The sequence below is a fragment of the Chrysemys picta genome, chromosome 4, assembly GCF_011386835.1.
Source record: "Chrysemys picta bellii isolate R12L10 chromosome 4, ASM1138683v2, whole genome shotgun sequence".
NCBI lineage: Eukaryota > Metazoa > Chordata > Testudines > Emydidae > Chrysemys > Chrysemys picta.
In genome coordinates, this window is record NC_088794.1 from 88,378,276 (window position 1) to 88,393,820 (window position 15,545).

Here is a 15,545-nt window from a genome sequence, read left to right on the forward strand (position 1 = left end):
ACCTTGGTGCCTTTCTAGCATCACTTATGGCGTCACTATTGGGCAATAAGATAAATGTCTATGGGTTTTGTAATCCTATGACAAGCTGCTAATATTAGCCTTCATCTAGTTATGTGGATTTAAGTGTTTAGTTTGTTCTTTCATCCTGCATGTAAGTGGATTGTGCTACACTCCTTCATTGCCACAGCAGATTCCTTATCTGTTTGTATTGTGACTGAGTGGCTAATTGTGGAGGTTTATTTCTGTCAGGTTCAAGTACTCTATTAGTTTTTGGTTATGATCCTAAAACCTATACTTTATGTAAATCCACATTGTGGTAGAGACTCTGCTTGTCTCTATTTGTTCTTTGGTATCTAAGGGCATTGGAGAATCCAATCTTTTGGGAGTCATTCTTCTGTTGTGGAAGTCTGTCTATGTTTTGCTATCCAGTGTGCTTGTGTGGGTTTCTTGGATTGTTTCTAATGGTCTGTGTTGTAATGTGACTTTGCCACTTCGTGGGATGATCTACATTTCATAGCAAAATAAAGAGAAACTGTGCTCCTTACTCCTGTAAGGAATGACTGGGTTTTTAATGCTTTATTCCTTCACTAAGTGGCAACTCCAAGGTCCACTAACCAGATTGAATATTCAGTTGGGGAAAAAGATATGAAATTCTCTAATTGCCAGTCATAGCTATAATCTCTCTTCTATTACATATAAATCATGCTTCATGATGACGGGGCTCCTAAAATAAGGAAGAATTGCCTCACCCACTGCTGAGAGGTCACTGTGGGGTGGAACAGGGCAGCTGTAGTAGGTATCCCCCTGTAACAGAAAGTGCCATGGGATCTTTAATGACCACACATGATCTGGGCTTATCTTTTACAACTCATCACAAACTCTTTACAGCACCATCTTTGATCAGAGTTCAAACTTGAGCATATTCCCAGGCTAGCAAAGGCCAAGGAACACCTATATAACACTTAGGTAACCACACTGCCTGACTTTACACATCTTTGATCAGCTCCAGAGGAAGCCACATCTAGCCCCTCTTAGCTGGAAGGATGTCTGGCTATGAGTTTGGTGGAAAGAAGTAAATGGAGAAGACAATAGCAGTCTTGCTGGGGGTAGGAGTCTAGGAGGCTCATTTTGTGGTAGCTTTTCTTGTCCACATGATAGAAGATTTCCTACTCTTTTGTCCTGTTTACAACTATTTAAAGGACCATTACAAATTTATTCAAAGAACCTTACAACTTTGACATGAAAGTGGTTAGTTCCCTTCTAAGGAGAGCAGAGTTCTCTTGAGAACATATACTGATAACATGGGGTTAGCAGCAGTTTTCTGTGTCCCATTGGTTATTGAGAAGGGGAAATGTGATATAAAGCAAGGAAAGACTTTTGTCACTTTTTATTTTACAAAGTGAAACCAAACATCCTACTTGTCTTGCATTTAGAATGACAATGAATAAAAATGTCTGACACCTTTAGAACTGCCCTAGTAGAAATCCTGATACATAGGGCTGGTCTACACTAGGGGGGAGATACGCAACTTCAGCTGTCGACATAATTTAGATCGACTTACCTCCCATCCTCACTGTGCGGGATCGATGGTCGCGGCTCCCCCGTCGACTCCTTTTCCGCCTCTTGCCCTGGTGGAGTTCTGGAGTCGACGGGAAGCGCGTTTGGGGATCGATTTTATCACGTCTAGACGAGATGCGATAAATCAATCCCCGATAGATCGATCGCTAACCGGCGGGTAGTGTGGACGTACCCATAGATTAAACCTGCCCATCAATCTGGAGATGGCAGTTCTCTCCTGCTGGGCTGATTTCAACGATACTCAAATGCTTGGCTTTCTTACCTTGTGATTCTTCCCTCTTTTCTCTCCCTCTCTCCCTTCCCGGCTGAGAACAACCTCTCCGAAGAGCCATGTAAACCTAAATATCTGACCTTGGCCCCTCGCACCAGTAGGTGGTGTTCATAGTTCTTACCCTAATAAGAGAGTCTTAAAAGCAAGCCGTGCAAAGGGGATAGGCATAGCTTTCCAAATAGCTTTTACTCACCCAGGGCTGTAATATCCCCTTGGGAAGCTTGAAATTGCGATTATCTAGATTTATTTTATTTCCCTCCATTGCTTGGCACAATGCTGTAAGTGTCTCATCAACACGGAGCTCTGTGCGCTGTTCACACTTCTAGGAACAAGAGTTAAACCATTTTGGAGGGGGATGAGGCAAGAAATACATAGGAATTCTGTTAAGGTTTCAGATGCATAAAAAAGCCAGTGAAAATGTGAGTGCCATTTACCTTGTAGAGCTGGCTACCAGCTCCCCCTGGTTTTAGGTTGCTTAACACTTTCCATTATAAAGAATTCCTGTGACATTTTTGAGACGGTGTGCAGCAGGCCTTTGAAATTTGGCAGGAAGTAAGCCTGAGGGCCAGAGAAGGGCCTTTTCTTTGGCTGATGAAATTCTGTTCAGGTTTGACGGAGAGAAATAACTTTGGAAAATCACCGTTTCCCTTCTGTAGTTTGTGTCCATGGGGAACATGTTGGCAACATGCCACATTGAAGGTGAGCATTCTAATGTAAGGCTGGGCCCCCACACTGCACTAAACCCATTAGCGGAGAATGTCTCTCTGGAAAGAGAATTAGGCCAAACTCTTCCTGACCACTGTATTCCAGACACCACACACGGTCTCAGTGGCCCATTCCCCTCTCTGGGGCACTACGTGGAGAAGGAATTTCACACACACCCATACACTCTCACATCTACATACCTCCCAGGGAAAGGGGAAGAGAGAGACAAGCTGGGCTCTCCCCTGACTGTCTTCCTTCTGGATTCAGCACATAGCCCCAGTGGCCCACCTGGAAACCCACCCCTCTGGTGACACCACATAGGGAAGAAGGGCGGTATTCAAGGGCGGAGTGGGGAGAAACTGGGATGGGTTCCCTCAGTCCTGTAGCTCAAGGAGTGCTATGGTGCTGAATGGTCGGGGTTCAGACCTTGCTCCTGATGCACGATGAGGATTGTATTAGTTGCACAAAATCATTTCTCCCCCCCCCCCCCCCTTTTTTAAGACCTAATGAGTTGCATACAAAAAACTCAAAAACATTATTTAGGGTGCAAAATCAAGCACTCAAAAGCTAGGAAATTCCAGAATTTAGATAAGTCATTAAATGGAAAGCTTGGCTTATAGCCACATGTTCTTCATTTTCTGGGTACCATCTTGAGACACCCAGTGCCTGGTTTGCCGAGGTACTGAGCACTCAGCTGCCATTAAAGTCATTGGGAGCTGTGCATGCTTAACCCCTGTAGCATTAAGGCTGTGTGGACTGGAAGAAGGAGCACAGGGTTGGGAGGTGCTTAGCTCTAATTCTGCCTCTGCTACTGAGTCATCATTTGGCCTTAGGCATGTCTCCCCGTGTCTGTTTCCTGGGGTATAAAATGCAGATGGAAATACTCTTACCTCACAGTGGAGATGAATTATTAATATTTGTGAGGCACTCAGATCCCATGGCAATAAGCGCCCTAGAAAAGTCAATGAGGAAATGACTAATTCTGTAATCATTGCATTGTATTCAGTAAACAAGGCAGGGATCACTGAATGATGAGGATAACCATATTCAACTGCTTCATTCCATGAGCATCATCCATCTTGTGCACTGAATGAGGCCATGGGTTTCTGGAGGGAAAACAACATGTGATCATGTAATTGAAGACTGTTCATTCTGATTCATACACACAAGGGGGCTGAATTAAGTGCTTAGGTAACCTAAATTCTGGTATTTGCAAGCTTTCAACTGCTTGAGTGTAACCTAACATTTTTAAAGTAAAGCTTTTTGTATGTAATTTATATAGCATCACTGGTGTACATAGCCCTTTACAATAGAGAACACACCAAACAAAGAAATGCAACCCTACTCAGTAGGGCTTCTGATATAAAAGGCATGCATGAATACAGTGCAAAAGAATGGAGACTAGAAGAAACTCATAGATGCTTGTGTAGCGAGGGTACCTCTACATTGGAATAAAAGACCCATGGAACGGCTGCGGCCGGCTGGGTCAACTGACTTAGGCTCATGGAGCTCAGGCTCCAAGGCTAAAAATTGCACTGTAGACGCTTGGGCTTGGAGGCCGGACTTTGGGACTCCCCCCTTCCCCCCCCCCCCCCCCCATGGGTTCCCGGAGCTTGGGTTCCAGCCTGAGCCCAAATGTCTACAAAGCAATTTTACAGCCCCTCAACCCAAGCTGGCTGACCAAGGGTTTTTAGTTCCCATGGAGATGTACACTTAGTGCAGGGGTGGACAAACTTCTTGGCCTGAGGACCACATCTGGGAATAGAAATTGTATGGCGGACCATGAATGCTCACAAATTTGGGGTTGGTGTGCGGGAGGGGGTGAGGGCTTTGGGCTGGGATCAAGGGGTTTGGAGAGCGGGAGGGGGATCGGGGCTGGGGCAGGGGTGCAGGAATGGGTGCAGGCTCCAGCTGGAGGTATGGGCTCTGTGGTGGGGCTGGGGATAAGGGGTTTGGGGTGCAGGAGGGTGCTCTGGGCTGGGATCGAGGGGATCAGAGGGCAGGAGGGGGATTAGGGTTGGGGCGTGGGGAGAGGCTCAGGGGTGCAGGCTCTGAGTGGCGCTTACCTCAAGTGGCTCCCGGAAGCAGTGGCATGTCCCTTCTCCGGCTCCTCCCCGGAGGCACAGCCAGGCAGCTCTGCACACTACTCCATCCACAGGCACCACTCCTGCAGCTCCCATTGGAGCACCAGAGGGGGCCATTGGAGCACGTAGGAGCCGGAACAGGGCCATGCGGCTGCTTCTGGGAGCCGCATGGTGTGTGTCCCCCCCCGCCCCCCAACCCTGCACCCCGGCTGGAGCGTTGGAGCGGGGCAAGCCCCAGACCCCACTCCCCAGCGGGAGCTTGTGGGCCGGCTTAAAACAGTTCACGGGCCGGCTTTGGCCCGCGAGCTGTAGTTTGCCCACCCCTGCCTTAGTGGTTAGAGTCTACATGAAAACTGCTTAACCAGGGGTAGGCAACTTGCGGCACATGAGCTGATTTTCAGTGGCACTCACACTGCCCAGGTCCTGGCCACAGGTCCTGAGGGCTCTGCATTTTAATTTAATTTTAAATGAAGCTTCTTAAACATTTTACAAATCTTATTTACTTTACATACAACAATAGTTTAGTTATATATTATAGACTTATAGAAAGAGACCTTCTAAAAACGTTAAAATGTATTACTGGCATGCGAAACTTTAAATTAGAGTGAATAAATGAAGACTTGGCACACCACTTCTGAAAGGCTGCTGACCCCTGGCTTAACGATACCTTACTTCCGTCACCCTGGGTTGTATTGAGCTGGTTGCTTCTCAGCAGTATGTTCCAATAGCAGGTTTCTAGACCTATCAGTTTAAACTTTCATTTAAAAGGGGGTGGGGGGGTGGATCTTTGTTGGGACACTACTTAGAATGTGACCCACTGCAGTCCCGAGTATGCAGACAGACATGATGAAATAGCTCGTTGGGCTAGATGCTTAAATTGCCTCCCCTTGTAAATGAAGCAGGCCCTAAACTCGGCAGAACCACTGTGATGGTGCTGTGCAGGGGAGGGGTCAGGCCACCTGAGGGGACTCCACATAGAAGAGTCTGGTGTGGCTAGGGCAGTGCAGAGCAGTGGCTGTTTAGCTTGCTACTAAGTGACTATACATCCCCTGTGTAGTGGGTGTACAAGTGTTGTGCCATCTGCTCCCAAATTTCAGGGTTATAGCTATAGCACACCGTACTACTGGACTGGAGGGAGGATTCCTTCTTCCCATACTCCCCCTCTCCTCCTTAGGTCCTCTGTACAAAGCATCTGGTCCTAAGAGATATGACCTGCCCTCCCTCATCTCACTGTGGAGTGTAAACTGTCACTTTCCAAGTTAAGTCAGGATTAACTATTTCATTGGTGATCATTTTAAGTAATACCATCCAGTTACCCTGGGATCATGGGTGAAACTATAGCACCATCACTCCTCTGCATGTGTCAGAAGATGTGTACATCAGAGATTACAAGAGAGGGTGTGGGTAACCCACTGTGGTAAAAAGTAAAACACTTGAATTTATTCAGGCCCCAAAGTGTTTTATTAAATATGAACCAAGCTTCCTCACTAGGACTGAGATGTTGATCTGAATTTAAAGGGAGAAGTGATGGACTTTTCTCTCCTGCATTCGGTGTTTGAATAATGTAAGAATATTCGCTTCAGTTTGATGTTTTTCACTGTCCAGGTTACTGGAGGAGGAACACCTTCAGAATAGGACAGGTTCCTCAGTTGATAAGTGGTGGTAGTGGAGAGCATATCGGAGACTCTGCATGCTGCCAGCAATAACAGCAAGCTGCCAGAGGAGATGAAATCATAAGCAGCAAAGATCCTGTTTTCATGTCAATTTCCTCATTTTCTATTTTTTCCCCCTTCTGTGGCTATTGATTATACTGGCAGAAATGTAGCAGAACTGTCTTCGGTTTTCCACGAGGCCTTGATATGCATTTGCCCCTTCTAAATAGACGAGTTACCGTGTTGTCAGTATGCTGCCCACTATGCACCTCCTTGTGAGGAACAGTGCTTCAACTGCTCGGCCTCAGTTTTCCCCAACAAGGTTTTCAGGGAACTCTGATGGCTTCCGGCAGAGCCTTCTGGCCAGGTTATCACTCTCACTCTCACTCTCACTCTCACTCTCTCCCTCCCTCCCTCCCAGCTGGGCTTAGCTCTGAGGCTATTTCATCTGTCTGCCCTCCTTTCTCTTAGCTGGGCTCAGGTATTAGACCCTGCTTTTCCCCTCAAATGGGGCACCTGTTTTATCTGAGGCAAAGGTCCCCAACCTGGGCATTGCTCATGTCAAATAAGATGTCTTCAAGTCACCAGGGCCTGATGAAATACATCCTAGAATACTCAGGTAGCTGACTGAGGAGATATCTGAGCTATTAGCGACTATTTTCTAAAACGAATGGAAGACGGGAGAGATTCCAGAGGACTGGAAAAGGGCAAATATAGTGCCCATCTATAAAAAGGGAAATAAGGACAACCTGGGGAATTACAGACCAGTTAGTGTAACTTCAGTACCCTGAAAGATAATAGAGGAAATAATTAAGCAATCAGTTTGCAAACACAAAGAAGATAAAGTGATAAGTAACAGCATGGATTTGTCAAAAACAAATCTTGTCAAACCAATCTAATAGCTTTCTTTGATAGGATAACAAACCTGGTGGAGGGGGAAGTGGTAGATATGGTATGATCTTGATTTTAGTAAGGCTTTTGATACGGTCTTGCATGTTATTCTCATAAACTAGGGAAATCCAACCTAGATGGAGCTACTATAGGGTGGATGAATAACTGGTGGGAAAACTGTTCTCAGAGAGTAGTTGTCAGTGGTTCACAGTCATGCTGGAAGGGCATAAAGAGTGGGGTCCTGCAGGGATCAGTTATGGGTCTGGTTCTGTTCAATATCTTCCTCCATGATTTAGATAATGGCATAGAGAGTACACTTATAAAGTTTGCAGAGGGGTTGCAAGTGCTTTGGAGGATAGGATTAAAATTCAAACTGATCTGGATAAATTGGAGAAATGGTCTGAAGTAAATAGGATGAAACTCAATAAGGACAAATGCAAAGTACTCCACTTGGGAAGGAACAATCAGTTGCACGCATACAAAATTGGAAATGACTGCCTAGGAAGGAGTACGGCAGAAAGGGATCTCGGGGTCATAGTGCATTACAAGCTAAATGAGTCAATAGTTTTAACACTGTTGCGAAAAAAGCAATCATTCTGGAATGTATTAGCAAGAGTATTGTAAGCAAGATAGAAGTAATTCTTCCGCTCTACCCTGCACTGATTAGGCCTCAACTGGAGTATTGTGTCCAGTTCTGGGCGCCACATTTCAGGAAAGATGTGGACAAGTTGGAGAAAGTCCAGAGAAGAGCAACAAAAATGAATAAAGGTCTAGAAAACATGACTTATGAGGGATGATTGAAAAAATTGGGTTTGTTTAGTCTGGAGAAGAGAAGACGAGAGAGGACTTGATTAACAGTTGTTGAGGACTTAAAAGGTTGTTATAAAAAGGAGGGGGAAAAATTGTTCTAGTTAACCTTTGAGGATAGGACAAGCAGCAATGGGCTTAAATTGCAGCAAGAGTTGAACATTAGGAAAAACTTCCGAACTGTCAGGGTGGTTAAGCACTGGAATTAATTGCCTAGGGAGGTTGTGGAATCTCCTAAGAGTAGGTTAGACAAACACTTGTCAGGGATGGTCTAATACTTAGTCCTGCCATGAGTGTGGGGGCTGGGCTAAATGACCTTTCGAGGTCTCTTCCAGTCCTATGATTCTATAATTCATTTGAGTGGAAGGAAACTATGTTCTCTCTCCATATCAAGTTGTGCAGGCTGACTAAGCCACCTAGACCTTAGAGAAGAAATTCAATAATGAAGTTACCGCGTGGGGAGACATAGGATAAGGACTTTATGGGCCTGTCTAGAGAGGTGTCCACACTTGAAGCAATTTACAAGTGGCACTGCTATGGATGTCTCTTAGGGTATGTCTACACTGAAGAGATAGGAAAAAACCCCACGGCAGCGTGACTGCACCCAAATTTCAGTGTAGATGTTCCTGCTTGGACTGGAGCCGAGGCTTTGAAACCCAGCAAGGAGGGAGTGGGTCTCAGAGACCAGGCTCCAGCCTGAATGGGAACGTCTACATTTATTTTGCCCTGTAACATGAGCCCTCAGAGCCCAAGTTAGTTGACCCATGGGTTTTTTTGCTGTGTAGACATGCTCTACTTACCTTGGTTTTTTAAGTCTTTCTTTGACCCTTCCTTGACTTGGTGGCTAACTTATAGTATTGGAATAAAACCTAGCATTCAACAACTGCACTAGATTTGGTAGGGGTGAAACCCAGGTAGTGGAGTGTCATTGCTGTATCATGATGTTTCTTCCCATTTCTAGTAACAAAATACTTCTCAGAAGCCAGCAGGAGGAACTACAAGCATGCGCCACATTTTCAGTTGATTTTTGCAGTACTTGCACAATTGGAGTCTTCCTCTATGCAACATCTTCATGATGGGTTCTCTCCTTTCCCCTTTTCCTCCAGTTTGCCCCCGTCCACCGGAGCCTGAGAATGGAGGCTACAAATGCCATCCAACTCCTTGCAGTGACCCTCTGACATCCGACAGCGTCATAGAGTATGTATGTGATGAAGGCTACATGCTAAAGGGAGATTACAAATACTTGACGTGCAAGAATGGAGAATGGAATCCAGCCATGGAAATTAGCTGTAGGCTAAGCCAAGGTGAGTAATGCATTACAGCAAGTAAGGAAGGTAGCTTGCATTTTAGACTGTCTTCTCTATTACTTATTATGTCTTTTAATATTTGATATCTATATTGTGGTAGTGCCTAAAGAATACAACAAGGTTGGGCCCCTTATGGTAGGTGCTGTACAAACAAAATCAATGGTAATCCCAGCTCACAGTGTAAAAGACACACACCACCTCTCCTACGTTCTTCCTGTCAAAGTCCAGCCCATGTCCTTTGAAGATGTGCTTCTGGATGCAGATCTCCATCATGGTTTGAGTGGAGGCTCCCGTATTAGCCTGCTGAGATAACCGATTCCATCTTGCCATATTAGAGGTAAGGGGGCAGTAAGCTGCTCTATCGTGTGCACCTTCAGCGCTGCCCCTCTGGCTCCTGGCAAGCTGACAATACATCACCCACCTTGTATCTCTAATATCCTGTGGATCAACAGGGCTACAACAACACTGCAGGAAATACCTTCCTCATCAGAGCAAACTTTGTGCACCTTGGGGGGGGGGGGTGTGTGTGTGTGTGTGTGTGTGTGTGTGTTTCTTCACCAGTGCTTTCTAACACATTTTTGGAGGGGCTGATTTATTTGCTTTTGGAGCTTGCAGTCTGCTGCAGAGCTCCCCCGTGCTGTTTGTTTGGCCTGGCCTGATGGATGTTGCTGATAGATGTTTTCTGTTTTCTTTCTTTCCAAATGGAAATTGACAGCTTTTGTTATGTGGGGCTCTCCCAAGCTGGACAGGAATTCCTCTCCCATGACAGGAAAGTAAAGCAGTCTGCAGAAAAATGTTTGTTCTACAGCTGTAATTTTATTTTCCATGGGATTTCTGGTTTTAAAAAGCATGCATACCCAATAAAAGCTGGTGTGGGGAGGAGTCCTTGTGAGCCCATATACTGGTGGAATGACTCAGCAGCAACAGTTGGAGTCAAATCTTTTCCTCAGGGATTAGTGTTTATAACAAATTTTGCTTTCTGGTTTAACTTAATCAGAAAGCAAACAGAAAAGCACCCCTTCTTAGAGTTCACCCGAGCTCTATGGCCACTAGAACCTACTATATTATTCCCAAAGATGCCCTTTTCCCTCCTGGCCACTTTGCAGCCCTTAGTCTGAGTCTCTGTGCCAGGGGAGGGGAAAGTGGAATTCACCTGTGACCAGATAGAACCTGAAAGCGCTCTGAGTTCAGTGTGGGATTGTAAAAATTCCTTTGTTCTTTCCTATCCCACTTCCTCCCCCAGTCCCAGTCCATGAAAGAAAACCCTTCACCGTGGCAACTAGCCATGCTTGGACAGCATTCCTGCGTGATGGCATTTTACCCTCTCTAGGACTGCAAGTAGCAATGCGAATGGCAGTGACTATGTGGCTTTTCTCTAGTATCACTAGGGATGGGTTAATACCACACATGGCCTGGGTTGACCAGAAGCGAAGGGCCTCAAGACACTGGTGGAAGGTAGTGAAAAAGCCAGTGAGAAATTAGGAAACTGTGTTCAGACTATGGGCTTCAAAGCAAATGATCACATCTTAATCCATCTCTGGGTTTCACACCGCTTCACAGAAAATGCAGCCATATAGGAACGTGGTGTGAAGGTCTTGTCTACACTAAGTACCTATTGCTGGGTGTGACCCTAGAGGGCATAGTGAATTGCTGCAAAATGGAAGTTTAGCTTAACTGAGGTTCAGTTAAATGGGGATGTCCTGTATATGAAGCATGTAAGAGCATTGGCCGGTGGACCTACGAGCATTGCGGGGAGGATTAGTATAGAAGACTTTAGTCATCACTTAGATGGGCTAGGGCAGTGTTTCCCAATGGGAGCTGCGGGAAGCGGCGCAGGCCGAGGGACGTACTGGCCGCCGCTTCCCGCAGCTCCCATTGGCCTGGAGCAGCGAACCGCGGCCAGTGGGAGCCGCGATCGGTCAGACCTGCGGATGTGGCAGGTAAACAAACCGGCCCAGCCCACCAGGGGCTTTCCCTACACAAGTGGTGTCCCAAGTTTGGGAAACACTGGGCTAGGGGATAGAAGCAACAGACAGGCAATTACACCATGTAGAGGGGGAGAAGACCTCTTAGGCTGTCTTAGTTCATCTCCCTGCCAGTACAGGATTATTCCCTACTACATGTTTGTTAGGTTATGTTGACACTAACGCTTACTGTGGGACCGACTTAAGCACCAGTGTAGAGAGTGCTATGTTGGCTTCTCCCATCAGCATAGCTACCGCTGCCCAGCTCCCTTGTCACGTTTTACCTGTGCCAAGCCATGGGGGTTCCACTTCTTTCCTTGGGGCAGACTCTTCCATTGGCTAAGAATTCCTATTAACATGGAGCTTTTCCTGCTGTTCAGCCTAAAACACCCTTCTGTTACGCTAAACAATTCTTTTCCTTCCTTATTGTCATCAAGCCTCTTTGTAGTTGTCACTTAATCAAACTAAATGTATGTTTAACTCATTCTCTCCTAAATCCGCCTCCCTCCCCCCCTCTATTGCTCTTCCCTGAGACTCCCTCCATTTTTCAGAGGCCCCTTGTATGTACCTTGTTCGCATGATGCCTGTTCTGAGGCATGAACCATTTAATTTCTGTTTCTTTTGGTTTTGTAGATAAAGATTCGCCCCCGACAATCGGGGTGCCCACCCTCTCCATAGTGGCCTCCACAGCAAGTTCAGTAGCTCTGATCCTTCTCTTAGTTGTACTGTTCGTTTTGCTGCAGCCAAAGCTGAAGTCTTTTCATCACAGCAGGTGAGCTCAGTGGGAGGAAAGTTTCAACAGAGGGCAGGGGCTCGGGGATGTAATATGTATTTACATGTGCAGCCCACAAGGGTGTTGGGTTTGTCTCCCCTTTCTGTCATCTCAACCCCATCACTCGTCTTTCCTTTCTCTGTCCTGTTCTTCTGTTTTTCTCTTATTTCCTTTTTTCATCCTTTTCTGCTTTTCTTCATCACTCTTTCTTCAAGTCTGTTGCTTTGTTGGTCTGCTGGGTTTCGGTATAATTTCCTCATGTCGTGATGAGCAGGGTCTGGTTTTAATGGCCATAACTTCTCATCCCTTTCCTTTAAATAAATTTACTGCTGGCAAAAGAAGCCATCGGGTTGATGACCCAAGAAAAGACATTCTATTCTCATCTACAGAATAGATTTGCTACTGGCAGTCTTATCACAAGCTTCCACTGCCTTGCCAATGTACCTCAGCCCTTATCTGAAGAGAGTTTAGTCTCCAGATCTTGTCAGTCTGTGGTCTGTCCACTAAGACTGCCAACAACGGGAGGAATCAGTCAGCACTAATGTGTGCTGTATTTTTTTGTGATGTGAACGTAGTTTATTGGAAGCTGGGCCTAACCTCCGAAAATTCACTTCCCGTAGGACAGTACGCTGAATGGAGTTGAGGAAAGGGCTATCCCCTGCCTTATTTAAACCGTGGGCCTCCCAAACTCAGGACATAGTGGAACTGTGATTTCACACACACCCCACCCCCATGCACTCATTACTTTTAGCTGCCCCATTTACATGTCTCCAGTGATGAGGCACAGGCAGTATTATGGGTGGGAAGAGTTCTGTGGATGCACAGTGTGTCCATGGGCTTCAGGGAATACAGCATCTGTGCACTGTGAAGCACTGTGCCCAGCACTTGTGAACCACTCCTCTTGGAGATCCCCTGAACTCGGGTACAGCAACGGTATCGGGCGGTGCTCTGCTTCTCATTTTCTGTGGCTACTGTTCTCCCATTCCACCTGATGAGCTATTTGCTATTCTATTTCTGTGCTTCTAAATTTTAAATGTAAGATGTTATCCAAACCCTATTGGACTGTCCTCTACTTCAGCCTCCTTCCTTTCCCTCTGTTGGATAATTACCAAAGTAAGAGCCGGTGTATTTACGTCTGCCCCTTCCCCTGCCATTCCCCAGCTCATTCAAGAGATCCCTCAGCTGCTTCTGTGGCTGTGAATTGTGCTGATATCACTAAATAAAGGTACTGACCAGCCAGAGTAAATTGGTTATTCAGGAGTCTCTGATGTATGTGCACATCTCTGATTATCCCTGCGGGGTGGGCGGGGGAGGAAATAAAAAAAGGTACAGGACGTTTGCCCTCCTGACCTGGGAAAAGACAGCTGTACATGGAGGTGGGGAGGGTCCCACATTTCAACTTCTCTGTTGCCAGAGGTGTGTACTATGCTATGCTGCCCTTCTTCCAGGTGGGTACAGATTTGTCTTCTGAACCAATCGCTGCTGCTCCTTAAACAGCTGGTGGGGTGGCTGTTGAGCAGTAGGGCATTGTCTCATTTGAGGGCAGAGTTCTGGAGCATGTCCATCTCTTCTGCGGTGCCAGCCACTGTAACAGGAGGAGAACTAGTGTGTGGTCACTTGCATGGCAGTACAAGGAGGTAATTGCTTTTAATGGGATGTTGGTAAAATTCAGTACTACTCCCCCTAAACAGGTCACTGTTGAGTGGTGGGACTGGGATAAGGAAAGGTTACTTCATGGCTCATTGGCTCGGTGCGGGGCTCACAGACACACAGAACCATCAGTCTGTGTATATGCTCTAAATTAGCTTTTTCCTCTTTCAAGACGTGATCAAGGTGTATCTGGGGATCAGGTCTCCATGATGGTGGATGGTGTCCAGGTGGCCTTGCCGTCCTATGAAGAAGCAGTCTATGGCAGCGCAGGGAACTGCATTCCACCCTCAGATTCACGGGTACAGATTGTGCTGTCAGAGGGAGCTGGGCAGAGTGGAACAAGTGAGATGCAGCAGCAGCAGGACCAAGGGGCTCGGGACTGCTTTGTTGGAGAGGACGAGGCCCCAGGACGCTCTGGACTGTGTGAAGCCGGTGGCTCTCAACGCTCTGAAACTGTTCTCGTACACCAGGCCACCACCTCTTCCTGGGTAGCTGGCATGGCAAGCAGTAGACCTGTGCACAAAGATGCTCAAGACTCAGAAAGCAGTGATATACAAAGCCTTTTATCACTTACTTCCTCGGAGGAATACACAGACGGTATGTGATATGAACAGGGAAAACTGAATGAGACACTAATGTGAATAAGCATAGTCGCTGCCGTGCAGCTAGCTAGGATGAGAATTACAAGGGCCATTGATTCTTGTGCTTCAGGGCACAAGTTGGTCACCAGCTGAGTGTCAAAGAAATTTCCCTGCCTCCACTGTACAGCGTTACATAATTAGGTGCATTCCGGGGGCTCTACGTCTTCCTCCAAAGCATCCAGCATTGGCCAGCATCAAAGGCAAGATGCCAGACTAGAAGGTCTGTTCTGCTCTGGTGCTTCCTCTGGTCTTTATCAAGTTATTTGCAAAGAACTTTCTCCCCACCCCCAGCAGTGCCATGAAAACACAGGGCAGTCCTATTTAGGCACAACCACTTGTTGGAGGGGGGCACTCTTTTGAAAATGAGCACTTTGCACTTCTGAGGCTCCTCCATTTGGGACACGGTAACTGACAAGGCAAGGGACTGGCTAGCATAGTGCTTAAAACACTACAGACCCAGAGCACAAATCTAGTTTGAAGTCCTAAGAGGAATGAGTTGTGATGGGCTTGTGCTTCAGTCTCGTAGTGGACAAGAGTCCACATAACACGGACCAGCCCTCTGAGTTCTCTGGACTCTGCAGAAGGAAGGGCCTTACAAGGACAGAGCTGATGTGGAGACTCAACAAAGCTTTGCTTCTGTAGAGGTTAGACCCACTAGGTCAAGAATCGTAGGTGGTTTGTAGAACTTTATTTTCCATTGCTGCAAGCCCTATAATCGTCAGCAACATGACTTGGAACCCTACTCAACAATAAAACCCCAAAGGTTATTTCCCCTACAGGGAGAGAAATACCAAAATTCCCAAATATGGGAGGAAAACCTCAAATGTGGGTAGCAGAGTTGAGGGATAGTGTTGCCAAAAGCTGATTCAATGGGCCTTTCAGACTCTGCAGAAATAGGTGGACGGTCCATGTGTTCTGCAGTGTCTAGCGCTGCTTTTAAATCACTGTTTAAGGCACCTCTTAGCAGGGCAGATTGCTATAAGCCAGAAGCTGGGAATGGGCGACGGGATAGATCACTTGATGATTGCCTGTTTTCTTCATTCCCTCTGAAGCACCTGGCATTGGCCACTGTCGGAAGACAGGATACTGGGCTAGATGGACCTTTGGTCTAACCCAGTATGACTGTTCTTATGTTCTAAGGAAGACTAGCCAAAAGGTTAGCTTACTGTGTCAAGATCATGCTGGAGCTCCCTAACTCCCACCTACATGGGAGCTTGCACTGG

General features: G+C 46.5%; 1 protein-coding gene across 2 annotated transcripts in view; it reads left to right on the plus strand.

Moving 5' to 3' along the window:
• Positions 1-15,545, plus strand: part of SUSD6 (sushi domain containing 6) — a 117,383-nt gene that overhangs the window by 95,477 nt on the left and 6,361 nt on the right. For both annotated transcript variants that reach the window (XM_005305935.4, XM_065592948.1), the window contains exons 3-5: positions 9,095-9,292; positions 11,893-12,031; positions 13,854-14,278. In XM_005305935.4, the coding sequence (XP_005305992.1) occupies positions 9,095-9,292; positions 11,893-12,031; positions 13,854-14,278 (762 nt within the window). The remainder of the gene's footprint in view (positions 1-9,094; positions 9,293-11,892; positions 12,032-13,853; positions 14,279-15,545) is intronic.